The sequence below is a fragment of the Melanotaenia boesemani genome, chromosome 5 (genome assembly GCF_017639745.1).
Source record: "Melanotaenia boesemani isolate fMelBoe1 chromosome 5, fMelBoe1.pri, whole genome shotgun sequence".
Lineage (NCBI taxonomy): Eukaryota > Metazoa > Chordata > Actinopteri > Atheriniformes > Melanotaeniidae > Melanotaenia > Melanotaenia boesemani.
Genome location: NC_055686.1, coordinates 29,154,240 through 29,182,151, shown reverse-complemented (window position 1 = coordinate 29,182,151; position 27,912 = coordinate 29,154,240). Strand labels below are relative to the sequence as shown.

Here is a 27,912-nt window from a genome sequence, read left to right as displayed (position 1 = left end):
GCAGACGCTGTTATCCACAGCAAATGACAGTGGTCAGGCAGCAGCGCTAAGGGTCTTACCTGAGGACCCAACAGGAAGGTGTTAATATTCGTCCCCCTGGGGGAATCAAACTCTGGTCTTCCGCATGGGAGAGGGATGCTACGCAAACTAACCAGCCTATGACAAAAAACAAAAGTTGTTTATGGTTTTACTTTGATAAACATTCCTCTGAAGTCATGGGTGATTTCCTGACAGGTTTAGGCCCAAAGTGGTGAACTTGGACCCATCTTTACTTGGAAAGTTACAGACTTTGGTGGAGGCTCCTTTTATACCTAATCCTGGCACCCTCACCACTTCATCTGCTTATTAAAGAATCTTATATTCTGTTAACATTTCTGTTTTTCTTTGCTTTATGTAAAAATTTTAAGATTGTTTCTGCTATGAAATTTTAAATTTCTTCAGATTATGTGAATACAGAGAAATTGATGTGAACAAACAACCAATTTATGGATTTACGTTTTGGTAGTAAAATTTAAAAAAATGCTCCAAATGATCTGGAATATTTAATTTGTTTCAGTCAAATCAGATAATTTTGCGCTTTTATCTTGTCAAGTTAAGTCAACCCAGTCTATAAGGCAGATATAAAAACAGCTGCAATGGACTGGTTACCTGTCCAGGTGCGCCTTGCAGCAGCAGTGAGACAAAGTGTGTTTTCATCTTCTCATAGTTATAAAACCAGCTGTAATGTAAAGAACATTTAGGGTAAAACTAAGTGACCTGGACTCTCCCTCAGCTCTGCATCGGTGAGACTCATGAACATTTACTGAGAGAAAAATAATTACCTATCAGTCTTTGAGTAGTTTATGTATTGATTGCTTTAGGTTTTAGAGATTTAATGAGTCATGAGTTATTTAAATGATATGAAATGTAGCACCTTTTCGTCTTACATTAATGAAATTATGCTTTTTGCTCACTCAGAAAGGAAACACAGCACTTCATATATCGTCTCTGGCTGGTCAGGCTGAGGTTGTGAAGACTCTGGTGAAACGAGGAGCTGATATCAATGCGCAGTCTCAGGTGAGTCCAGCCAAAGCTATTTACACCTGTCATTCTGGATTAATAACATTTTGCTCCGTATTTCAATGACTACATCAGAAGACGTCCTGACTGGCTGAATATTACTAACCCTGGGTTTGTGTTTGCTAGAATGGCTTCACTCCTTTGTACATGGCAGCCCAGGAGAACCACATGGATGTGGTGCGGTACCTGCTGGAGAACGGAGGCAACCAAAGTACCGCTACAGAGGTGAGCCGCAGCCTTTGCACATTCAGTGGAGAAGATACCACTTTTACTTTGACGACGTATTAACCAGCCACTTCACCAGGACCACCTTCTAGTACCGGGTCGTCTTCTTCATCAGTTCTTAGCTGACAGGAGGCACCCGGTGTGGTCTTCTGCTGCATCCTGGTCCAGACAACTGCTGCTTGCTGGATATTTTCTCTTCTTCAGACCATTCTCTGGATGGTGGAAATGCCGGGGGACACAGGGGACGTAGATGCTTTGTCTTTGTTTATATCAAGACGCCAGTTAACTGGACGTATACATCAGTACATCAGTGCAAAGCTGCTTCTCAGCTTCGAATAATTTTGAATTATGTAGATAGTGTAAACTGTTGAAGAGGTACGGTATTTCAAAGAACATGTGTCTTCTTGGATTTAAAGTTCAAACCAGTATGTAGCATAGCTGCAGTGACAGAGGAGGACACAGGAGGACGGGGGGAGGAGAAAGGAAACAAGACTTCAGCACGTCGCCTTCACCACATCTACATGACTACATGCTGCCGTGTGATTGGTTGTTTGGATATTAGTGTTAACAGGAGGTTGAACAGGTGGAGCTGATGAAGTGGCTGAGGATTAGGCTATGTATATTCAAACACTTCACAATCAAATAAAAAATGTATGGGATCAATAAAATGATTAAAATTTATTTAAAAGTAGATGAATGTCTCAACTGAATGTGATGCCAGTTGATCTGACATTTTATTAATTAATTTCTTTTCTGATTTAAATTGATATTTACTTGCTGTTGGGAAACTTCTATGTTATCATGATTTAAATGGCCTTCCTTCTCCCAGGACGGCTTTACCCCTCTGGCCATCGCCCTCCAGCAGGGCCACAACCAAGTGGTCTCCGTCTTACTGGAAAATGATACTAAAGGCAAGGTTCGCCTGCCGGCCTTACACATTGCTGCCCGCAAAGATGACACCAAATCAGCCGCCCTGCTCCTCCAGAACGATCACAATGCCGACGTCCAGTCAAAGGTATGGTTTTAGTATGCTTTAGTTTGCAAGGTTTCTGCATGTGGTAATTCAGCCCATGTGGTGCTCAGTCTGTGTGGCACTGTGTACTGTTGATAAGAGGAACCAAAGATAGAGAGCTGCTGCTCTGATTTCAGCTGTATGAGTCTTTGGAGTTATGTTGGAAATGTGAGTGCAGGGTCCAGGAGGTAAGAACTGAAAACCTAAATTTCTGCTCATTTTCTGCATTATTGACTCATTAACACTGAAATTCTTCTTGGTTTCTAAAAACCAAAAAAACTTTTTTTTTGTCTTTTTTTTTTTACATTTACTAAGATAAACGATCTGATTATGCTCACTATCCAACCTATCTTCTTAATCACAGGGTTTCACTTTGCTTGTGTTATTATGCAAATTAGATGAGTAGGTGGAGAGCTGCCAAGAAGCAGTTTAATCTTTTACTAGAATATTGCTATTGTCATTATTCCAACCTACAGCTGTAGGTTGGAGTAATAACATAGGAACGTTTCTACCCACAGTGATGACCTCTAAGCCTAAAGAAGTGATGTTCCTGCTGATATAGGCTTGCTTGTTTTAACAATATCAGTGATCAGTTGATCAGATTCTGATTTGGTAATGCTAACCACGAGGGCCCACACTGAAAACAGGGTGAATATTTAGTTCTTTTGCAACAAGCCATCTGGCTTTGATTTTTTTTTTTTTTTTTCTGGAACCTTGGCAATTTCTTCAAAAAAGCACCACAAAATCTGTCACCATATTGAATAGGTCATAGTTAGGCTCTTCAGTTAGGTTTAGGCACCAAAACTGTTAAGGTTTCAAAATCAAAACTTTTGAGGTATAGGAATCAATCTACTCATTTATATTATAAAGTATAACTACCTACTCAGGTTTAGTCAGGTAATCAAAAGTATTTGGTAATGATTCAAAATTAAAACTATTAATTTAAGTCTAGGAATTTAAATTATGTGTTTTATGTTTTTATTGTTTGTTATTAGTTTTATTGTTCAAAACTACTTGGTTGATCTTTGTCATCAAAATAATTGGTTCAGTTTTAAAATTTAAACTACTTAGTTAAGTCCAGGAATCAAAACAACCTAAATAGATTAAGGATTTAATACTATTTATGCCAGAGATCAAAACCATTTATCTTGGTCTAGATATCAAACCTAATTTGTTAAGTAAAAGAATAAAAATTACTTACTCAGGTTTAGGAATCAAAATAAGTTGGGTATATGTAGGAATCTTAACTACTTGTTTTGGTTTCAAAACCAAAACTTTTTAGGTCTAGGAATTAAAACTAATGATGTCTTTAAAACAAAACAACTTAATAAGTTAAAGAATAAAAACTAAATAAGTTTATTAATCAAAACTACTTAAGCTGGTACACACATAAAGATTATCGGGCTGTTTTTCTTCCGATTTTGCTTCCTTACCGACTGACCACACAAACACCCGGTTATCTTGAGTCTTATAAGATTTTCCTGTAAAATGATCCTGTGATCTGAGGTGTTTTAAGAGCGAATTCTTCCCAACAAACAGAAGTACTGGACATGTTTAATATTTACGACAAAAAATATTGATGTGTAAGGAAAGCTGACGACTCCTGAGTTGTGGCTTTGTGGATTGTGAGGTGGAACGGAGCGTAGCCAATCAGAGAGTGATCTGACTGGGGAGCAAAGAAGGATATAAAGTTCGTGTTCACGCCGTCTCCAGTCTGGTATTTTTATTTAGTTCTGGATTTCATCATTCCCTCGCCATTTAGATCCTCTTCCATGCTGGGTGTTGTGTTTTCCGGTCGTTGCCATGGTTCTTCTTCGTTTTTCCAGATGTTGCCATGGTTCTTCTTCTTAATTTGTCTGGTTGTTGCCATGGTTCTTCTTCTTTGTGTCTCTGGTTGTTGCCATGATTCTTCTTCTTCATTGTTGTTGTCAATCATGCCAGCTTGGAGGACTAGATTCTAGATCCGTTGTGGACAGCATTGTTAAGTGTGTGGTGTTCTGTGATTGGATTACAGATTCATCATACTCAGCACCGTCAACACTGTTAAATGCCTGATTTTTATATTCATGTGTGGGGTCTCTAACAGATAAAAAGTCTCTTCAGATTAAAAATATCCTTACGTGTGTGCCAGCCTTTAGTTTTGTCTAGGAATCAAAGTACTTTATCATGTTATGAAATCAAAACTGCTTAATTAAGTCTAGAAAACAAAACTACTTAGTGAAGTCCAGGGATCAGAATTACTTTTTTGGGTTTAGGGATAAAAGCTACTTAATTATGTCTAGAACTCAGAACAACTTCGGGGGGGTTTAGGATAAATTAATTGAGTTCTATGAGAATAATTTGTTTGCCCAACCTTTTTAAACTGAGTTTTAGTGCACATGTTCTCAACACATGGCATAAATCTGCATAGACTTAAAGATTACTGCCCACAGGTGATGAAATTTTACATGTAGTAGATTCAGCCAGAGGGGAAAGACCTAAAATATTTGCTGAAGAAGTAGCGAGTCAGGATTTCAGACTTTCCTGACCTCTGCTGGAAGTATAGAATAGTAAAAACTGCCTACAAAACAACAATAGGCGTGTTGGGTTGGGTTATTTTTTTATCCTTAGATACTATCCAGGTACCACTCACAGCAAGTATAGGTAGTGTCACCAGAATGTAAATGTTAGATGTAGTTTGTATCAAACACCACTAACTTGTACAGTAGTATATTAGTGTGTTTGTGTCTCCATCGGTATATCACTGCATTTTTCTCTGTCTGCCCTTCAGTGTCTCTGTGCCTGCCACGTCAGTCCTGGTCCTGCCACTAACTGGGTCTCTCCTTCTACTTCCTTTCTCTCTTTAAATGCTACCCCTCACACATTCATCCCCCCTCCTACCTTGCTGCACTGTCCACTGCATGGAGTGTACCACTGTCTGCAGGTTGTATGGTGGTCATCTCTCAGGCTGCATGCAAACAGTTGGAGATGGATGTTGTTTGTAATACTTTCTTTGGTTTTTGACCATGAGCAAGGGATGGGTGGGAATTCACACTTACTTGCTGATGGAGCAGTGTTTAATAGTTATGACTGTTTCTCTGACATCCGCTGGTGTCTTTAAGTGACATGGCGAGAGTAAACAAGGTTTCATTCACTGAACAACAGTTCCTCTTGGATGTTAAATTTTCCTATTCCAGCAAGGTACCAGTTACAAAAATCAAACAAACAATGGAGTCTATGTTCATGCATTTACTAAAAAAGTCATGTGTGCTTCTACTGCATGGATAGAGTATCACTATAAGGGAGCCCCAGATGAAAACAACTACAGCTTCCACCGTGTGGAGGTAGTATCAGAGAAGGTATCAAGGAGAGAAGAGAGGACAGATTTAAGGAATGGGGATCAGATTAATTGGCTCAGAGAGAAAGCCGTCAGATCACGGGGGCGGTGCTGCACAGCATAGCTCAGGTGTGACCAACAAAATGAACAAAGAAGAAGAAGAAGCAGTGATGTCATTAATGGCTAAAAAAAAACCATGCTGCCTGTTTTTATGTCTCTGAGAACGTATATTATCATGATCTCCTCCACTGTCACCATGTTTGCGGTTAAAACTCAGAAGTGAACTCTGAACTCTGCACTGCCCTCTAGTGGACATGTTGCCTAACAACCGTGTCGATGTGAAGGATGGAAGCATTTGGGCAGCAATGTTTGACAGCATTAGAAAAAAGAATCCGGGACAGGATAGACAATGATCTGGTGATGAGCAAAGGAAACCACAGAGTATTAATGCTGAGGAAGACAATGACTTTATAGGAAGAAGGTGTAGCAGCAGGAAGTAAATACAACAGAATGTGTTAAAACAAGCATCAGTGAAAGATCTGAGAGGCAGGTGAGCTCCAGCCATGTTGCTGCACATCTGTGCTGCTGTGCACGGACTGCAGCAGATCCATGGTGTCAAACAGCTAACTGAACTGATTTTTCCTCCCTTGCTCCCTTTCCCTCCTGCAACAGATGATGGTCAATAGGACTACTGAGGTATAAACACGCTCCTTTAATTCTGCACAGCTTCACCTTTCACTCCCATTTCTGTGTCCCCCTCTTTCCTTTCTCTCCACCACCTTTTAACTTCCACCTCCACTGCAATCAAAGGTTTATTTTCTCATGGTCTCATTGTGGTTTGGTTTGGTGTGGTCGGAGGCTACCATGCATGGCTGACAGCGTCCTGCTACAACTTCACTGAGTTTTTCTTCCTGTGTGTTTCTCATCTGTGACCCTCAGTGCATTTAGTTATTTCTCTGAACAGCCTCATGACTGAGATGTGTAGTTTATTCTGTTGAAATAAGTGCATTTGTGTCCTGTAAGGGTTAAGTTCATGCATTTTTGTTAAAGCTGTAATTGTTTGCTATTTGTCTTGTAATGAGTTCTGTTGTTGTTGCATGATTACTAAAGATGCACTATGAAGACTTACTGCCGCTCTAAACATGCTAACAGATGACTGATGATAATACATGATTCATACTGCTGCTTTGTGGTGGATGTCCAGAACTGCCAAGATTAACACAAAATAGTTTTTTCCCATCAGTCCTGCCAAAATAAAAACAGACTATATGAAATACAAACCTGCTTCATTATCTCTGTTTTCCTTTCATGAGAACATAACTGGGCCTTGTGCTTTGAAACAAGCCATGAAACTGGCCATTAAGGCCATGAATTCTGTCTGGCTGACCTCGGTGGTGGGAGGGGGTCAGTAATTGCAACACGATGCAGCAGAAAGCAAATATCTCTTCCTTCTGGAAACCTTTCTGTTACTAAGGAAGACCCAGCCTCTTAAAGTGTACATTTACATCAGACGTTAAACAAAAATAAAAGCTAGTGAGCCAGTGATGTAAGAATCTTGGCCATTTTATATGGAATCAAACCAATAATATGTTATTATGCTGTTAGCTGGTTATTGGTGTAGCAGGAAAACAAATGCTTTAAAAATCTATGTTTAGCAGTGTGTTTAGCATTAGTTAGCTAAAAAATGTGTTAAAACAGTTTTGGCTTCATTTATTATCTCGTTCCATGTAGTCTGTTAATAGTCTGTGGCCACACACCTGACCACAGATTCATCTGAGGTTTGATTCTCCAATGGAGCCTCCTGTCCAGGACTTTACCAGGTGGCTGGGGAGTGTCATCCCTGTAGCTGGAGCATAGCTGACTTCTTTAAAAGATGTAAAATTGTGATTTAATATGTTTTTTAGATGAGGATTGTGACCCGTTGCTCTGAGTGGCTTCAGCAGATTTTATGAAAATGGCTTAAAGTCATTTCAGTCTTATTATTTTACGTAATGTTAAATAAAGTCATCAGTAATTAAAATTAGAAAAAAATGTCAAATTCTTAGTGAAACCCTTTTCCCATTTCCTGTAACACATTATAACCCTGCAGATGGAAAAATAAACCAGATTTCTTTAAATTACATATTTTAATGTTGGCAGGCCTGGTCAGCCACGTTGCAGCTTCCAGGTCTAGTTATTCAGGTGCATGTTTTTCCTTAACCTACTGGCGTATAAATGACTGTTAAGCATGGGAAGCTGATGCAGCTCGTAAAATATAACGTTTACACAGCAACCATTTCATTTTCTGGCCAGCGGTCAGCAGTGAATCGCATGTTGCATCCACACTGCTTCGTTTGCACCATTCTGAGCTTTGACTGTAAAGTTTTGTACCATCACGTTAGTCACTGTATTCTTCACACTTTGTAAACAACTTTTTCACATTAAATCGGACCAACACTTACAGAATGGCAAGGTAAGGCAAGAATTTCACAACTCCTCCAACCTGCTCTGCAATCTCTAACTCTCCTCATGTACTTCTCATTGCTAGCTAACTGACGTACAATTAACGTAGTGCACTGGTGTTACTGGGAAACTCCGTGTTATTTATGATTTTTACTGGTTTTTTAGTTGGATTTTTGATAGAAGACATTGTCTGTGCATCTTCATGTCAACCTGTGTTTGTTACTGCTCTATTTTCTCCTGTTTAAGTTCAGCTTTGAAGCCAAAATGTTATTTTAGTTTTTTGTAATCTAATAGTTGCATGAAGGGGCGTTTTGGGGTCGTATTTATTTTTTCTTTGACATGTTCGGTGTTTCTCTTCTTTTCCTGTTTACTGTTGATGCTTGATGTGACTGCTGCATGCTGGGAAGTCTGAAGTCAAACAGAAAAGGGTCAGACTTGCAGGACTTCCAGGTGATCTGATGGCTGACCTCTCCTCTGTGTGTGTGTCTGCTTGGTGTGTGTGTGTTCCAGAGTGGATTCACGCCGCTGCACATTGCTGCCCACTACGGAAACGTCAACGTGGCCACACTTCTGCTGAACCGCGGGGCAGCCGTGGATTTCACTGCAAGGGTAAGCTGTTCTAACGGATTCAGTTCAATAGCCAGGGGACTCAGTTGATAGCCAGGGGACTCCGTTTGACAGCCAGGGGACTCAGTTCGATAGCCAGGGGACTCAGTTTGACAGCCAGCTGACTCAGTTCATTAGTCAGGGGACTCAGTTGATAGCCAGGGGACTCAGTTCGACAGCCAGGGGACTCAGTTTGATAGCCAGGGGACTCAGTTTGACAGCCAGGGGACTCAGTTTGATAGCCAGGGGACTCAGTTTGATGGCCAGGGGACTCAGTTCGACAGCCAGGGGACTCACTTGATAGCCAGGGGACTCAGTTTGATAGCCAGGGGACTCAGTTCAATAGCCAGGGGACTCAGTTCATTAGCCAGGGGACTCAGTTGATAGCCAGGGGACTCAGTTTGACAGTCAGGGGACTCAGTTTGATAGCCAGGGGACTCAGTTCGATAGCCAGGGGACTCAGTTTGACAGTCAGGGGACTCAGTTCATTAGTCAGGAGACTCAGTTGATAGCCAGAGGACTCAGTTTGACAGCCAGGGGACTCAGTTGATAGCCAGGGGACTCAGTTTGACAGCCAAGGGATAGCCAGGGGACTCAGTTTGACAGCCAGGGGACTCAGTTCGACAGTCAGGGGACTCAGTTCGATAGCCAGGGGACACCTTCATTTGCTTTGGTTTCACACTGAGCTGTACCCAGGCAGACCAGACTTCCTGAACAGCATCACGCAGTTATAACAACTGCTCACTAGAGGGCACTATTCAACGAAACGACCACTGACCAATAAGAAAGAAGAAAATCCTGCTCATTGATTGGCCAGGACCAAAAATGTCTTATTTGCATGTAAACAACTGAGCAACAGTAAACTTCTGCAGTCTGGTTTCTGGTTTTACTTTGGCATTTAAACCAGATCCAGTTTTCACCAGAATGTGTCCAGTATGAGCAGCAGCCAGATATCCACCATGTTCATCTACATCACTTCCTGTCTTTGCTTCACTGGATGCTCTGTTTGCTTTCACACTGGAAGATAACAGAACCAGGAGACCCCTGGTTTTCAACCGGACCAAATTTAGCTTGTTTGGTCCACATCGGAGCCCAAAAAGACCCCCATGCTGATCCAGACGGACCGTGGACATGGACCAACTTGTCAGGGTGCACGAACTTAAAGACACATTCATCCATCCATCCATCCATCCATCCATCCATCTATCCATCCATCCATCCATCCATCCATCCATCCTTCCATCCACGCATTGTCCATCCATCCATCCATCCATCTATCCATCCATCCATCCATCCATCCATTTCCCCATCTTCTATTGTCCAGTGTTAGTGAGCCTGTGTGAATTGTAGCCTCTGTTTCCTCTTCTTAGCTGACAGGAGGCACCCGGTGTGGTCTTCTGCTTCATCCTGGTCCAGACAACTGCTGCTCACTGGATATTTTCTCTTCTTCAGACAATTCTCTGGAAACCCTAGAGGTTGTTGGTGAAAATCTCAGTAGACAACAGCCATGCTGTCCAACATGAAAGTGTTTATCATTTGCAGATGTCCTATTATTAACGCTCTGAACAAAGAGACTAAAATAGCTCCTGGTTGACTTGGTGCACACACATTTAGATGCATACACACCCAAAAATGCACGCTGCTGTTATTGAGATATTTGGACCTCTAAAGCATTTCTCTGAACTGTCTTCTAAGATGACAGAAGAAACGTAATCATGCATGTCTGCAGTGAGACACGTTTAAGGAAAGCTTCAGTTATTTTTTCAGAGTTAGAAACAGCACCATCTTCCATCCACTCCTCTGTACAACACGCATGATGTTTGCAGATCTGCCAGGTCCAACCAAAGCATCAGTCTGGGGAAGATTGGCAGCTGAATGTAATGTTTCTGTCTTTCTGTTGGATGATGGACTCCAGATAGCTTAGAAATTACCTGATAACCTCCCCAGTTTGATGGACAGCTTCTTCTCTAAGATCATTTCTGATGTCTTTCCTCCTTGCCGTGTTAACACACCTGAGTGCTGCAGAACAGCAAACTGACTTATGAAGCAATCACACTGATGATAATGAGTTAATCCAGAACATTTGCTCAGCAGCCTTTACTGGTTCCTGTGGCTGAGTTAGTTTTCTACACCTGCTTCTGTGTTCTGACGATGATTGTTTATGTCCTGAGCTGAACTAAAAGAGGGTCCATTTTCTTTTTCACATGACTGTTTGTGTTTGGTTTTCTTCTGCAGAACGGGATCACACCCCTGCACGTGGCTTCTAAACGAGGCAACACCAACATGGTTCGCCTGCTGCTGGACCGAGGCTCTCAGATTGATGCTAAAACCCGGGTGAGTACCACTACAGCAGGACTGTTAGTTGCTATACCAACAGTCGTAGCGAGTGGATTTAAACCATGTCAGGTATTAACAGCATGCGTGACCTGCTGTTGTTTCCAGAGGAGCTGGACTCTGGCGGTTCAGGGGATTAAATTTAGTGTCACATCGGACATTCAGACACTGCTATGTTGTTTGATTGAGTGCCAGATAGCTGCACAGTTGTGTTATTAGCTGTTATCGGATTCTGACAAACACAAACAACATCCACTCCACTGTGGTCACATCTGCGTGAGGCCGGCTGACTCTGCTACAGCAGCTGCTTATCAGGTCAGGGCGAGACGGACCCCGGCCATTACTGTCAGGATGTCCTGAATGTCTGTGATGTGTTTTCCAGGACGGTCTGACTCCCCTTCACTGTGCAGCTCGGAGTGGACATGAAACAGCTGTGGAGCTACTGCTGGAGCGAGGGGCACCTTTGCTGGCCAGGACCAAGGTGGGTCACCAAGTCTGGAGATAACAGCAATGGATGCTGGTTTCTTTTATAGGGTGTTCAAGGAAACTCAGGCCGGTTTATGCAGCCTAGTTCTTCTTCTAGTGTTTAAGGTTCTTACAGGAAGTTGATTTCTGTTCCTCTTTATTGAAGAATGAATGAGTCGGTAATCACCTTACTTAACCTAAACATTATTTTAGATCCACTTGTCCAAACACACACAAGACATACACGACTGAATGGTTTTCCTCTGGTTACATCAGCAGCTGTCAGCTGGAATAAGAATGCAGGACTGCAGCGTTTTTTAGTTGGAAACCAATCATTCCTTCGCTGTTTCCACTTCAACCAGGTCAGGGTCATGGTGGTGGGGGTGGAGCCAATCCCAGCTGTCATATGTAGAAAAAAAAAATTTAAGTCATAGAACTTAATAAAGTTCTGGAAAAAATCCCACTCTGTCCATTCTAGGTTACACTGTGTAGAAACTTTACTCATCTGAATGGTGTCTTCTACTTAAAACTCTGGTCTTTAAAGGGATTTTTTAAACTAAAATAAGCAGCTGACAGCGTGACTGCTGTCTGGGTAGCTTCGAGTTTAGCTCATGTTGTGATTCTGGTTCTGGCTGCTGAAACAATGAGTCTCATGACGACTTGTTGCTATAAAAGCCTGATTTCTTTCTGAGGTGTACGTAGTCCAACCAGTGGGGTAGGTAGCAGACTGCAGTGAGAGCGCGTCAGCGTGGAGGGGAAACAGGAAATGTATGTTGTATACGTTAGGGATTCATGTCCTCATCTGTAAATGTCGGATCTTTGGCAGCCCTGGTTGCTGGGACATATCGTTTAAAGTGCCAACAGTCTGCTCCATCTGCTGTGGAAATAAAATTCAAAGAAAAAGTCAGTAAATGTTTGGTGGATTGTTTCTTTGATGTAACAATAAATCTGCTGTTAGACAGTCTGTTTATGTCTTTTTAAATGTTTGTAAGGATCGTGTATGCGCGTGATGAGGACGTTACTATGACAAACCCGCCAAACAGCTGATGCTGCTTATTTCCGAACTTTTTGCTGTGTCTTTGTGTTTGTGTGCAGCAGTCCTGACTGTCTGCTGCAGCTGAGACACTTTCAGAGCTACACACTCATAAATGAACAGAAAAGACTCCTTAAAGACCCATTTCAATGCTTATTTGTAACTATTTAAAATGTTCTCTATGGTCTGAATCACAAAACCTGTGCCCTTTTCCAGGACTCTGCTTCTGCAGAGGTCCAGTAGCTCATTTGCATTTTGAGTTGTGGGCGGAGTCAGTGCTGCTCAGTGCCCTCCCCCATGCTAGCGCACTGACTTGAAGTGTTGACTGCAAACCAACGTGTGGTTTGTTATATTGTGATGACTGAGAAACCTAATTCATTGCTCTCTCACAGAAAAGTTCTTCTGTAATGAAAGCCAACGTGATTAGCAACCCAGTACTGCACATACATGTCAATCCGCCATCTCTTCGTCTTCAGAGTCAGAACGGGTGGAGAGGGAGGAGCAGGAGCTTGCGCCCTGTGGGGTTATGACGTGTAAATGAGGGTCTGTCTGAGCTCACCTTTTTCTGCCCGCCATTGATTCACAATTATTTAACTGCAGAAATACTCAAAATTTTCACAAGATTTGTCCTCTAGCATCAGATAAATGCCACATGGACATGTGACCAACATGAAAACATGATTTTCACCAGAGTGGGTCTTTAATGTTTGGATTAGGAGCTTGATTAACAAATTTAATTAAAAAATAATAGAGCTCAACAGTGGTAAGTTACACGCTAACTGACAGTTTTCCAGGACTAAAGAAAGCTTGTAGTAAGTTACCATACCAACTTTATTTATAAAGCACTTTGACACAATGACAACTGAAACAAAGTTCTGTACATCAGAGTAAAAACATAAGACATAATAAAATACAACTAAACAGGAGTAAAAGACGAGGCCCTACGATAAATAGACCAGCGGTGGGGAAGTTGGTCCTCGAAGGCTATAGCCCTGCAGGTTTTGGATGTTTCCTGCTGCAGCACCTGGGTCAGATCAATGGGTCAACCTGCTTGAGCAGAACTTAGCAAGCCCTGTTTCCTTTCAGAACGGGCTGTCGCCGCTCCACATGGCTGCACAAGGCGATCACGTCGAGTGCGTCAAGCACCTGCTGCAGCACAAGGCTCCTGTGGACGACGTCACGCTGGACTACTTGACGGCACTGCATGTGGCGGCTCACTGTGGTCACTACAGAGTCACCAAGCTGCTGCTGGACAAGAGGGCCAATCCCAACGCCAGGGCTCTGGTAGGTTCAGGGACATCCTGGAACAATCCTGCTGCAGAGATGAGCCAGGTCTCCATGCTCATGTGGCTGTACTTTGTGTGTTCACTCCTTCATAGAACGGCTTCACTCCGCTGCACATCGCCTGCAAGAAGAACCGAGTTAAAGTGATGGAGCTGCTGGTCAAATATGGAGCCTCCATCCAGGCCATCACAGAGGTGACTTTGATTGATTGATATCTTTATTTCAGGTGGTTAAAACAACAACACAAAAATCATAAACACGGAAAAAAGACAATTTACATGTTCGAAAAGTCGTAGAAGGAAATAAAAATCTTATTAAGTCGTAGCTTAGTGGCCAGAAATGTCCATGCACAAACAAACCTGCCACAACATCAAACATGGATTTTTTTTTTTGCTTCATTTGTTTAAATCACCTGCTCAAACAGTCATTTTTAGGATTTTAACCCTTTAAATGCAAGTTTAATCATTTCAATTATTTTTTATTAATTAAAAGAATTACTGAACATAAATGATTTTCTACATAATAAATATTGGAGGATGGGTCTTTGGTGGTGATTTTGAGTCTTGAGTAAGTCTTAGAAATGTCAAAACTGATTTGCTGTCATTCATATTTTCTGTGTAGGATCCGATGCTCCATTCATAAATAAAACATTCATTCTTTACTGTCAGCCTTTCATGTGGAAGAAGAGTTGTGATATTTGACATTTTTACTGGATTCCACCAGATTCATCTGGTTTCCATCATAGGCACATGCAGGACCACCTGGGGTACACCTGACATGTATTAGATATGATACACGTCAGGTGTACCCCGGGTAGGTGGAAAGCCCCTTCTTCCTTGTATATTGTATAAATGATTTGTTTCTGTCTTTTTACTTTCTTCAAAGTTCCACATCAGCGTCCTTGTTACTGCTGGCACCACCAGAAGAATCTAGCAGCAGACTTTTGTTCTAAAAGTGTTTGATGTGACATTTTGGTCTCTGGACAGCTTCTTCTGCTGTTCAGTCAGAAAACTGTGAACAAACTTTCTGTTCTTTGTGTCCAGTCTGGTCTGACCCCCATCCATGTAGCAGCCTTTATGGGTCACCTGAACATCGTCCTGCTGCTGCTGCAGAACGGAGCCTCGCCTGATGTCAGCAACATTGTGAGTGTAGGACAAACCAGAACATGGTTGTAGGTCCAGCTGTAGGATGAATACTGACCTGTGTGGTGTTGTGTGCTCAGCGGGGGGAAACGGCGTTACACATGGCAGCCAGGGCGGGTCAGGTGGAGGTGGTCAGGTGTCTGCTGAGGAACGGAGCAATGGTGGATGCACGGGCGCGGGTGAGACTGCTGTTGCTACTGTAACATCCTTTATGGGGTTTCTGTGATCCAAGAGGTCATTCACTGAATACCACCCCCCACATCCCTGTCAGGAGGACCAGACTCCGCTCCACATTGCGTCCCGACTGGGGAAGACAGAGATTGTGCAGCTGCTGCTGCAGCACATGGCCCATCCTGATGCTGCCACCACAAATGGCTACACCCCCCTCCACATCTCTGCCAGGGAGGGGCAGGTGGAGACCGCCTCAGTCCTGCTGGAGGCCGGAGCTTCGCACTCACTGGCCACCAAGGTGGGTGGAGGAGCTGTTTATACTTCACCTAACAAAAGTTTTCATCTCTTACTAACCCACCTCTGTTCCAGCAACAGAATTATAGTTTTCTTGCCAAATGTGTTGTTTTATTTATTTACTCATTTATATGAATGAATGACAGCAAAGAAAATAAAGAAAAACTTTTCCACCGTATAAACAGCTTCATATCCTGCACAGAGAGATGCAACACACTGCATCCCTGATCTCCATCTGGATCCTTATCCTATGGGATCCCCTGCAGAAATTATTCCCTGACGTAGGCCGTCTCCTAACGAGAGTTTGTGGGCTGGAGTTGTCTTCTGCATCTCGTCGCGAGCAGTATTACTCACTGCTGTTATATGCAGCTAAATCCCAGGCGTGAGTGACGTCTCACTTCTCTGTAAATCTGTTGGAGCTTTCAGACGAACAGCATTGTGGTGCAGAGGAGGGGGCCTGCCGACGATGGAGGCCCAGGAGGGAGGGCCGAACCTGCCAATGACGGAGGCCCAGGAGGGAGGGCCTAGACCACTGATGATGGAAGCCCAGGAGAGCGTTTGCAATGTTGATAAGAGGAAAAAATCCTGAGTTTCACAAAAATACATTGTCAAAAACAGAAAATTTGATTTATTGATTTTATCAATTAATCGACCTCAATCCTAGTAAGACCAGTATTTTATTTTTATGAATAAAGGCACAACGAAAAGAACTCATACCAGAGAAAATAAAACATGGATGAAAAAAGCAAAAAATAAGAGATAAAAAGTCATATTTAGTTTAAAAAAACACAAATATGATCATAAGTAGAGGAGCATAAAATGAAAAATGAGAAAATAAAAAAAATTATATCAGCTAATCATGATGACTCAATAACATTCATTATGTACATTCCTGGATCCGTCGTTTCCCTGCAGCATCCCAAGGCCGAGAAACAACTACTCCAGCCTGGAGTGATTTTACATCTGTGGCATTGCATCATAAGCTAGCAACCATATATCTATGGAGAAATCATAAGCTAGCAACTGGATATCAATGGAGGCATCGTAAGCTAGCAACTGGATATCTATTGAGGCATCATAAGCTAGCAACTGGTATTGTAAGCTAGCAACTGGATATCTAAGGAGACATTATAAGCTAGCAACTGGATATCTATGGAGGCATCATAAGCTAGCAACTGGTATTGTAAGCTAGCAACTGGATATCTAAGGAGGCATTATAAGCTAGCAACTGGATATCTATGGAGGCATCGTAAGCTAGCAACTGGATATCTATGGAGGCATCATAAGCTAGCAACTGGATATCAATGGAGGCATCGTAAGCTAGCAACTGGATATCTGTGGAGGCATCATAAGCTGGCAACTGGATATCTAAGGAGGCATTATAAGCTAGCAACTGGATATCTATGGAGGCATCATAAGCTAGCAACTGGCATTGTAAGCTAGCAACTGGATATCAATGGAGGCATCGTAAGCTAGCAACTGGATATCTATGGAGGCATCATAGGCTGGCAACTGGATATCTAAGGAGGCATTATAAGCTAGCAACTGGATATCTATGGAGGCATCATAAGCTAGCAACTGGCATTGTAAGCTAGCAACTGGATATCTATGGAGGCATCGTAAGCTAGCAACTGGATATCTATGGAGGCATTGTAAGCTAACAACTGGATATCTATGGAGGTATCTTAAGCTAGCAACTAGATATCTATGGAGGCATCACAAGCTAGCAACTGGATATCTAAGAAGGCATCATAAGCTAGCAACTGTATATCAATGGAGGTGTTTCCCTCTTTAATCAAGGGAATAATTGTTTGATTTGAGATTTCTTGTTTTCATGCAATATTTCTCTCTCCAAACTCTGCTCTTACACTCTTAAAGCCCCTTCTTGCTCTCAAATATATTGTCTTCCTCTCAGAACTCTGTTCCTCTTCTCAGGTTTAGGGTTGCAGGTTTAGGTCTCCTGCGACCAGCTTGGCCTTTTCACACTCAGACTCATTCTCTCACAGCTTCTACTCCTGGATGTTTTTCCTTTCTCTTGGGTTTGCTGAATGAGCTGTCTTTCAAACGTCATCCAGCTAAGATCATTTACTAATTAGATTAGAGGAACCAGGATCATGCATGTATTATATGATTAAAGAACTTTTAAGGATCAGATCATCTGGAGCACCTGCATATCAGCACATTCCTAATAAAGCTCTGCTAACATCCCGTCCTGCTAACACCAGCTGCAGGGACTACAGCTACAGTAAAGTTTATTGATCAGTTTATCAGAACTAGAAGTATTCAAGATCAATAAGCTTTAAAATTGCTGCATTTTCCCTTTAAGAATGACCCCCAGACCATTCCAGGTACATTAGATTCATAAATATCTTTCAGCATCACAGACTTCCATCTATTTCTGAAATGCCTGATTTAAAGAGCAGCTTTGGCCTTTACTCTTATTCCTGGGCTTCTCAGCTGGATTGGGATTCCAGTCTTATTGGATCTGACCCAGTTCTGATGACTGATGGATGAGCCCATCTTCTAGGCCCATGAGCCATCATGTGATTTATCTGAGGAGGCCACACCTTTAACATCTTTACTATGAAGCCAGTGATGGACGGATTAGCCTTTTTATTTATTCATGCAGTGGGGAGAAGGAGACAGAGGGATGCAGAATTCATCAGGGTTCAGTGGTTCAAATCTCTGTACAGTTTCTGTGGGTTGTCTCTGGGGAAGATGGGTGTGGCTGTCGCTATAGAAACCAAACCATGTGAGATCCATCCCCACATCTGAGTATCTTTGTAATGTTTTAACTCATGTCTAAGCTCATTAGGACAGTCATTATCCTGCATGCTGTTGTTTCCTTTCTTGTTTTCCTGCACCTGTTACCTCAGATCTGAATCCAGAGCTTGTCAAACAAAGGAAAGCTGCTCACAAACACACCCACCATGTGATTATGGTGGTTAAAGTGCTCCCTCTGCTGGCTAACAGCTGGACTTTGGGATTGAAGTTGCCACGAGTTGCATCAGCAAGACTGAAGCCTGTTTTCTGACAATAAACAGGCTGCAGGAAATTCTTTCTGATCACATGTTTTCCTCCATGCGTATCCAAATAACCACAGAAATGTGAGTTGAAAGGAGACATCCTGAAGGTTTATTAGCTGATTATCATGGTTAAAGCAGCAGAGAAGCTTCGGTCTCTGTCTTTAACCCTTAAACCTCCATCAGATCTCCTTGAGGTCTACCTCTTCCACCACCAGGAGTGGTATTGTGTAGCTCTGTGGGGTAAACTGTGATGGATAGATACCTTTAGGTGATCTATGGAAGTTTTCCAGCCATTTCTATCCCGTCCAGGAGGTTTACAATCCAGCCGCTAAATGTAGTGTTTCTTTAGAGACTATCTGGTAAATCCACAATGATCCATGATAGCAGCATTATTATCACATTTCATAATAAAAAGATCACTATCACTACTATGTTGCTAAGAGACCTCTATTTAGACCTGGACATGATGATGAAGCCACTTCCTGTCAGACTTTCCACCAATCAGAGAGCTTAGGAGAAACCTGCTTTTTGGACCAGCCCTCTTCAGCTCAGCCACCATAAATATCTTTATGGCTAAATTGAAAACTCATTTATTTCAAAGCCATTTGGTGTTCTTAATCTTTTAAAACTATTTGTTTTATCTTGTATTATTATTTTTTATTACTTGCACTGTATTTGCATTTATGCATTTTTATTGTTTATCTTTAGTTTCTGATAATTATTAAGCACTTTGATCAACTTGTTTTTAAAGTGCCTTGACCACTGAGGCTGTCCTGAAAACCTCCTGTCTGCATGCTGACTGGGATTAACAGGGTTCTACAGGCTGGTTTATAGAAGCAAAACAGCTGGTCCAATTTTAAAGGTCCAAACTCACATTTTAATGTATTTAATTCACATTTAGCAACTTTCTCAGCAACTTTGAAGACTTCGAATAAAAACATATCTTCCCTTTTAACAACATAAATGAGGTTTTACAGGTTCCATGCGCCTCCACAGCTCTGACTGGGAACTCTTCATCTGTCTCTCCCTGCAGAAAGGTTTCACTCCCCTTCATGTAGCCTCCAAGTATGGAAGCCTGGATGTAGCCAAACTCCTGCTTCAGCGTTGTGCACCTCCTGATTCTGCTGGAAAGGTTTGCATCTTGAACAGAAGCATTATTTACTGCATGTAGAATGTTAAAGGTTTCTTACTGGTTCTTCTCTGAGGCTCAACAGGAGTGTTAATTTAAATAAAATCAGGTTTTAATTTGAATTAACAAAGAACAGAGGCCTTGGTCTTTAACATCTGCCCTAAGACACGCTGTTTTCTGTGTGATAAGAACCCACTCAGTAACTCCCAATAATTTTATTAACATGTTAACTCTGTGTGTTTTTGTTGCTTTAACTGCTGTTTAACCCTCATCTGCTCACGTCCCTCCCCCACAGAACGGCCTCACCCCACTCCATGTTGCTGCTCATTACGATAACCAGAAGGTGGCGCTCTTGCTTTTAGACAAAGGAGCGTCGCCTCACACCATGGCCAAGGTGAGAGTCCAAAGTGTGCAGGTGGAAATGAGTCTGGAGAAAAAGCCAATGATCACATGGTGCAAGGGTGCCCAAGTCCGGTCCTGGAGATCTGCTACCCTGCAGCTTTAAGATGCAGCCCTTCTCCAGCTTACCTGAATCAGACGAATGGATGGTTACCAGCCTCTCAGAGCTGGATGAGATGTGGATGGTTACCAGCCTCTGTAGAGCTGGATGAGATGTGGATGAGGGAATTCCGCCATCTGATTCCAGTGTGTTGGAGAAGGGATGCATCTAAAACCTGCAGGGTAGTAGATCTCCAGGACTAGGCTTGGGCACCCTGACATAGAGCATCAGGTTTCCACAGCCTCCACAAGAGGAGGAGGAAGAGGAAGGAGGTGTAGCTGTTTGAGCTGCAGAGGACTTTTTGCTTATAAAGAAACATTTCAGTCGCTGTGGTTAAAGGTGTTTTAATGAAGGCTCCTGGTGGATGAACTTTGAGGACGCTTGTTCAGCGGGTTCAGCTGTTTTAGCTCCTCTGGCCTCTCTTAGACCGAACATCTGCTGACACTGGTCAGGATGTTTGCTTCTTTTCTGGGTGGTTATTTTATCAGGTTTTAAATAAATGAAAATGGTTAAAATCTATTTATTTTATTTATTTGTTCTTTTTTGTCTTTTTTTATTGATCCATTTTTAATTATCTATTTTTAATTCTCTTTCCTAATTTCTTTTGTCTTTACTAATTCATTTATTCATTCATGTTTTCTCTATTTAATTTATTGTTCTTTTCTTTCTTTCGTTTATTTCTATACTTTTTCAATATTTTTTCTTGTTAATTAACTTTCTTTTTTCTTCAGATTTGTGTATATTTATGTTTTGTTTTAAAAATTTTTTCTTTTTTTTGTTTTCACCATGAAATAAACCAGACTGATGTGACCATGTCAGTTTAACTTTATTGATAAGACAATATAAGATAAGATAGTAACAGTATAAGTGCAGTAAGCAGAAGCACACAGGTGAAAAGAAAACACACACACAAATTCATTCATCCATTTTCTGTACTGCTTGGTCCAGTTCATGGTCGCGGGGAAGCTGGAAGCTATCCCAGCAACTAGCAGGGGAGAGGCAGGTTCACCTGCACAGGTAACCAGTCCATCACTGGGCCAACACAGAGAGACAAACAACCACTCACGTGCACTCTTGGAGAGAATTTAGTGTGATCAGTTAACACATACACACACACATATAATAGGTAATAACATGTCCAGTATCTGGTCAGCAGGGTGAGTGTGTACAGGATTTAAATATGTACGTAAACATGTATGTAAACATGGAAAGACAGTTTCATGTGTTCATTGTAAAGTGTGACAGCAGCAGGAGGAAAGACCTGCGGTACCTCTCCTTCCCACAGTGAGGATGGACCAGTCAGTCCCTTTATAAGCACATGTTGACCACCGCTGCACACCTAGAACAGAGAAAATACACATAAAAGGGGACAGTAGACAGTAAAAAGACAAACATAAAACTAATATTCAGCCAGAAATGCTGGACTGGCCGTGTCACTGGCTTCTTACATATTTCTTTAGAAAAAGTTTGGATTCTTGGCTTCTTGCGAGAACTGTTATGATCCAGGAAAATGAGCCAATCCCTGCTTTAGACTGATTGGATGAGAGAAAAATGCTGAACATGTCAGTCTGCACCTGCTGACTTCTTTCCCTGACATCACTATGGAAACACCTTTTCCTTCTTTACATCTCACCTGAATCTAAAGTTCCAGCATCATTGTCCCTGAGCATCACTTTCATCCAATCATCCACAGTCAAAGACTATGTCTCTTCAGCTCGCTGTAGCTTTAGCTGTTAGCCACGGTTCAGGTGTAGCTTTTCTGGATTTAAATTACTAAATTTCCTTTCACTGATTTGACTTTTCTTTCTGCTCATGTGTTTCTCGTTTTCTATGTTCAGGCATAGTTTCTTTGAATTTTATGTCCTGACACTTTAAAGTCTTGCTTTCTTGGTCAACCTGTAGGTTTCCTTTTATAGTCTTCCTATTTTATTTGTGTTTTCTCTGAATTCAGCTGAGAACCTGAAGCAGCTTCCTTCTTTAGGCCACGTTTCCTGTTGCATATGTTAACTTGTACATTTAAGTCAGAGGGTCTGAATAAACATTCTCCAGGTGTGGTGATTCCAGGTTGAGGCTTTGGGACAAATAGATCAGATATCTGACCAACAAACCTCATCATTTGGACAAACAGTGCTGATTTGGATCAGTTAACAGTGGCAACATAACCAACCTCGTCCTTTACACACCGTTAACGTGAGTCTTTGTCCACATGACTCAGAATGGCTACACTCCTCTGCACATCGCGGCTAAGAAGAACCAGATGGATATTGCCACGGTGTTGCTGCAGTACGGGGCAGAAACCAACATCCTGACCAAGCAGGGTGTCACTCCGCTCCATCTGGCCTCCCAGGAGGGCCACGCCGACATGGCTGCCCTGCTCATCAACAAGGGAGCCCAGATCAATGTCCCCACCAAGGTAATCCTGAACACAATCCTGCAGTTTCCAGGCAGAAATCCATCTTTCCTGGTATTTCTTCATGTTCCTGCTTGATGTCCTCAGAGTGGCCTGACCGCCCTCCATCTGGCAGCTCAGGAGGACAAAGTCGCTGTTGCTGAGATCCTTTCCAAGAACGGAGCCAATCTTGACCAACAGACTAAAGTATAAACCATCAGGGTGTTTTTATGTCATACATTTATCTTTCTATATTTATGTTTAAAGGTTTATAACCTTAAGTCTTAATTTATCACATTTAGTTTTACCTATTCTACATGGTAACGTGTTTTATTCCTGGCTGGAAGAATTAAACTGGTTTGCTTTTGGTCCACAGTTGGGCTACACCCCTCTGATTGTAGCGTGTCACTATGGTAATGCCAAGATGGTCAACTTCCTGCTCCAGAATGGAGCCAGCGTCAACGCAAAGACCAAGGTACTGAAGTATGTTGTATCTTTGCATTGGGGTGAGCACACACATATAACTCTTTTATTTCCCTTTTGCGTCCTCAGAACGGATACACTCCCCTTCACCAGGCCGCCCAGCAAGGAAACACACACATCATCAATGTTCTGCTGCAATACGGTGCCAAACCAAACGCTATCACTGTGGTGCGTAAACGCACAGCCACACAAATGCAAGATGGTTGTAAACACATCTAACTTAAGCTCGTTTCATGTCCAGAACGGGAACACTGCGTTGGGTATTGCTCTGAGGCTGGGCTATATCTCTGTGGTGGACACGCTGAGGGTCGTCACCGAGGAGATCATTACAACCACAACGGTACGTGTTACAAGGGTTGAAAAGCTCAGGCTTAGAATATACCAGTATATGCCGCAGTAATTATTACATTAACTGTGTCATAATTCATGGATAATTACAGAAGGGTTTCACCAGGGGCCGCATTAGAGAGTCCAGACCAGGTAGTGTTGCTGAATTTGTATTGTGTAAATAAAACGATTACATGAGATTAGGGTAGAAGAAACGACAGCTGTGGCATCAACGATGGTACGGAAGGAACCTAAATCAGCCATGCCCATCAGTGGCAAGTATTTCTGGCTCATTTTGCTTATGTGAGAAATAATAATACATCATAAAAATGTGGGTAATTTTGGACATTAACAAGGTTCACTTCTAAACTTTCCATCATTTTTACCGCTGTCGACTCTATGACATTCTGGTCAAACTGGTCCCTATGCTGCCCCCTGCTGGTTAGATGTCGACCACTGTGACCTTACATCTGGTCAAACTGGTCCCTATGCTGCCCCCTACTGGTTAGCTGTTGACTTGACTTGAGTTTGTATGAGTCACTTACCAAAAAGAATCTGGTTTTTGAATTATCTGAATCAGTGAATCAGTCACCCAGAGTTCTTTCTCTTGTTCATACAACCATTGTCTTGATGGATAATTTCTACATATGCAGTTAGAATAGCTGTCAGACAGCAGCGACATGTCATCTGGTCTCTTCTTTACTGTTAGCTAGCTAGCAAGCAGCAGTCAATGAAAGTGTTAATAGATACATGGAATGATGCATCAGGGGGCCAATAATGATTCTCAAGTTTTAATTGATTCATTAAGGACTTGCACATCATCCTGGGACAAGTTCTCACTACTAGCACCTGCTACTAGCTTCTCTGATCCAAATAGGCCCAACTAGCTTCCGTTAGCTAACCACAGATAACCTCACCTCATTTTATTGGTGTCACCCAGAACTCTGATAGCTTGTAGGCAGAGATTTAGTTTGGGTCCGATTAGCTGATTGCTCATTACAATCCATCCACTGAATAAAGAAAAATATGTAGAGTCATTTGCAAGTTATTTATTCACTATTTCTTTGTTTGTTTAAATTTTGCAAGCTGCTAAATGACTTTAAGGAACTTGGATAAGTTTTTAGTGAATTGATTACCGCTGGAGTGAGACCAAAATAGACCCGAATTATTTCTTCTCTAAAGGTCTACAACAAACTTATGTGTATGTGTATGTATGATTTTGAATTGTTTAATGTGGTTATTGGTCAGGTAAAGAAAACGTCTCTTAGTCTACTAGTCCGGGCTCTGTGTGACCTGTAGCGCCCCCTGAGGGTAATGGTTCAAACAGGTGGTAACTGGGGTGAGAGGAGTCTTTGATGATGTGCTGAGCTCTGCTGAGGTAACGAGAGCTGGCGATGTCCTCCTGGCTGGCAGAGATCCGCCTGGAATCCTCCCGGCTGGCAGAGAGCAGCCTGGGATCTTCCCGGCTGGTGGAGAGATCCCTCTCTGCAGCACTTTCCTCTCCACTGCAGAGCTCTTTGCAGACCATGCTAGGATGCAGTACTTCAGGATGCTCTATGGTGGCTCTGCAGAATGATGCCAGCAGTTTCTTCTTCAGGTTGTTCCTCCTGGAGTCGCTGCTGGGCTTATTTTACCACCACTTCACTTGTTGAAGCACCAGTTCTGAGTTTGCATCCAACATACTAAACACACTTTGTTTTTCTGTATTATGGGGGTTAAAAAAATACAAGTTTAATCACAAAACAATATGATTTCATTTCATTGGATAATGATTTGGTGTTTACTGATGTCACACTTTCTGCCATGACGATTTTAGTTCGATTGAGGATAGAAGATGATTTACATGCTGGTTTTACACCATCAGCATATCAGCTCTTCTTTCTCTAGAACATTTTACAAATTATTGATGTTTAATGGATATTTTCAGCTTGCTATACTTCTGATGGTTGATTAGTTTAGAGCTTCACTTGATCTGTTCTGGAGATGAAGAGCTGTCAATCATGTGGGATCTGTTTTCCTTTCTTTCCCAGACGGTGACGGAGAAGCACAAGCTGAACGTGCCAGAGACCATGACCGAAGTACTCGATGTTTCCGATGAAGAGGGTGAGTTAAACCACGTTCCCTCAGATGGGAAAGGATTCCTCTGATAAATACCACAGATTCACCAGATGAGCTGCCTTTCCAACCAGGCCTGCTTTTTTTACCCTTTCCATCACCTACATTCTGTTATTTGTGCCTATACCCACTAAAAATTTTGGACTAGCACATTGAATGCAGCATTTAGATGCAAAACAGAGTCTGCTTGAAAGAGTTTTCTAGCACATCCACAGCTTGTAAAGATAAGACTTGGAGTGACTGAGCTGTCCACCTACAGCATGGAAAACCACTGATGATGATGATGTTTTGTCCGATGACACCACGGATGAGGAAGGTATTCAGCACGGTGCCGGGTGTGAGGGCTTGCAGTGGGAATTTAGTGTGTGGCTGCATGCTGAATGAGCTTGTGGCTGTGGCAGAACTACCTCCTGAGGTATTTCCCTCATGAGATGGTGCTTGGTAGAAATGAAAGTTGGCTCATTAACACACAGAGAAGCTCAATAATAACATTATTTTAGTAGTTTGAAGTGAGTGTTGTAGTCACAGCAGGCTAAAGCTAGCTAGCCCGAAGGAAAAAAAGCTGCCTTAAACATAAAAATCTATCAGAGTGGTTGTATATCTGAAACGGGAATAAATAAATAAAAACACCTGCACTTGTTCCAGAAAGCATTTTCAGATCAATAATAGCTGGAAACTTTGCTTTAGGGCAGGGATCAACAACTCCAGTCCTCCTGAGCCGGTGTCCTGCAGATATTGAATGTTTCTCTACTGCAACACCTATATAGGTGTGAAATTCCCTGTATTTTGGTTTAGTGTCACTTCCTTTGTAGTTGAGTTGTTTCCTGTTTTATTTTGAAGTTTCTGTTGATTCTGTTAAACTATTTGTAAAACTTTTTTACATGTTGTTACTCCTGAGTGCTGTATTTATGATTAAGCTGGCACAACATGAGACAAAATGATTCTTATGTCTTGTTGCCATGTATGCAATATGTTGGCAGCCCTGAAGATAGGTAGCAGCACTAAAAGATAACTAGCAGCACTAAAGGATAGCTAGCAGCGCAAAAGGATAGCTAGTAGGACTAAAAGGATAGCGAGCAGCACAAAAGGATAGCTAGCAGCACTAAAAGATAGCTGGCAGTACTAAAAGATAATTAGCTGCACTGAAAGATAGTTAGCAGCACTCAAGGACAACTAGCAGGACTAAAAGATAGCAGCACTAAAGGATAGCTATAGCAACACTAAAGGATAGCTAGCAGGACTAAAAGATAGTTAGCAGTACTAAAGGATGGCTAGCAGCACTAAAAGATAGTTAGCAGCACTAAAAGATAGCTAGTAACACTAAAAGATAGCAGCACTAAAGGACAGCTAGCAACACTAAAAGATAGCAGCACTAAAAGATAGCTGGCAGTACTAAAAGATAATTAGCTGCACTGAAAGATAGCAGCTCTAAAGGACAACTAGCAGGACTAAAAGATAGCAGCACTAAAGGATAGTTAGCAACACTAAAGGATAGCTAGCAGGACTAAAAGATAGTTAGCAGCACTAAAAAGATAGCTAGCAATACTAAAGGATAGCTCCATCCATCCATCCATTTTCTGCCGCTTATCCGGAGTCGGGTCGCGGGGGCAGCTGCCTAAGCAGGGAAACCCAGACTTCCCTCTCTCCAGCCACATTCACCATCTCATCCAGAGGGATCCCAAGGTGTTCCCAGGCCAGCCGAGAGATGTAGTCCGTCCAGCGTGTCCTAGGTTTTCCCCGGGGCCTCTTTCTGGTGGGACGTGCCCAGAACACCTCACCAGGGAGGCGTCCAGGAGGCATCCTAACCAGATGCCCAAGCCACCTCATCTGGCTCCTCTCTATGTGGAGGAGCAGCGGCTCCATTCTGAGCCCCTCTCGGATCACCAAGCTTCTCACCCTATCTCTAGGGGAGAGCCCGGCCACCCTGCGGAGAAAACACATTTCGGCCGCTTGTATTCGCAGTCTCGTTCTTTCGGTCACTACCCACAGCTTATGACCATAGGTGAGGGTAGGAATGTAGATCGACCGGTAAATAAAGAGCTTTGCCTTTTGGCTCAGCTCCCTCTTCACCACAGACCGATGCGGAGTTCGCATCACTGCAGACGCCTCACCGATCCACCTGTCGATCTCCCGCTCCATCCTTCCCTCACTCGTGAACAAGACCCCAAGATACGTGAACTCCTCCACTTGGGGCAGGACCCTATAGCAGACCCGGAGAGAGCACTCCACCATTTTCTGGCTGAGGACCATGGTCTCGGACTTGGAGGTGCTGATTCTCATCCCAGCAGCTTCAAACTCGGCTGCAAATCGCTCCAGTGAGAGCTGAAGATAACGGCCATTGAAGCCAATAGAACCACATCATCCGCAAAGAGCAGATACCCATTGCTGAAGCCATCGAACCATATCCCCTCAACACCTCTTCTGCGCCTAGAAATTCTGTCCATAAAGGTTATGAACAGAGTCGGTGACAGAGGGCAGCCTTGGCGGAGTTCAACCGGCACTGGAAACGATTCTGATTTACTGCCGGCAATGCGGACCTAGCTCTGACACCGGTCGTACAG

At 42.5% G+C, this 27,912-nt stretch overlaps 1 protein-coding gene and 1 long non-coding RNA gene across 2 annotated transcripts in view; one reads left to right on the top strand and one right to left on the bottom strand.

The window, feature by feature from the left end:
* The window catches only part of ank2b (ankyrin 2b, neuronal), a 96,171-nt gene that overhangs the window by 20,192 nt on the left and 48,067 nt on the right, over nt 1-27,912 (top strand). Inside the window, exons 4-24 of the mRNA XM_041984390.1 lie at nt 958-1,056; nt 1,186-1,284; nt 2,114-2,299; nt 6,285-6,308; nt 8,056-8,064; nt 8,565-8,663; nt 10,896-10,994; nt 11,377-11,475; nt 13,579-13,776; nt 13,872-13,970; nt 14,820-14,918; nt 14,999-15,097; nt 15,190-15,387; nt 19,443-19,541; nt 19,834-19,932; nt 22,253-22,450; nt 22,535-22,633; nt 22,803-22,901; nt 22,979-23,077; nt 23,151-23,249; nt 25,267-25,339. Coding sequence (XP_041840324.1) covers nt 958-1,056; nt 1,186-1,284; nt 2,114-2,299; nt 6,285-6,308; nt 8,056-8,064; nt 8,565-8,663; nt 10,896-10,994; nt 11,377-11,475; nt 13,579-13,776; nt 13,872-13,970; nt 14,820-14,918; nt 14,999-15,097; nt 15,190-15,387; nt 19,443-19,541; nt 19,834-19,932; nt 22,253-22,450; nt 22,535-22,633; nt 22,803-22,901; nt 22,979-23,077; nt 23,151-23,249; nt 25,267-25,339 — 2,272 coding nt within the window. The remainder of the gene's footprint in view (nt 1-957; nt 1,057-1,185; nt 1,285-2,113; nt 2,300-6,284; nt 6,309-8,055; nt 8,065-8,564; nt 8,664-10,895; nt 10,995-11,376; nt 11,476-13,578; nt 13,777-13,871; nt 13,971-14,819; nt 14,919-14,998; nt 15,098-15,189; nt 15,388-19,442; nt 19,542-19,833; nt 19,933-22,252; nt 22,451-22,534; nt 22,634-22,802; nt 22,902-22,978; nt 23,078-23,150; nt 23,250-25,266; nt 25,340-27,912) is intronic.
* On the bottom strand, nt 189-26,282 carry LOC121639233. Its single transcript, XR_006010141.1, has 3 exons — nt 26,213-26,282; nt 6,929-6,932; nt 189-205 (listed from the first exon to the last, which is right to left on the bottom strand). It is a non-coding gene; the product is annotated as an uncharacterized LOC121639233 (long non-coding RNA).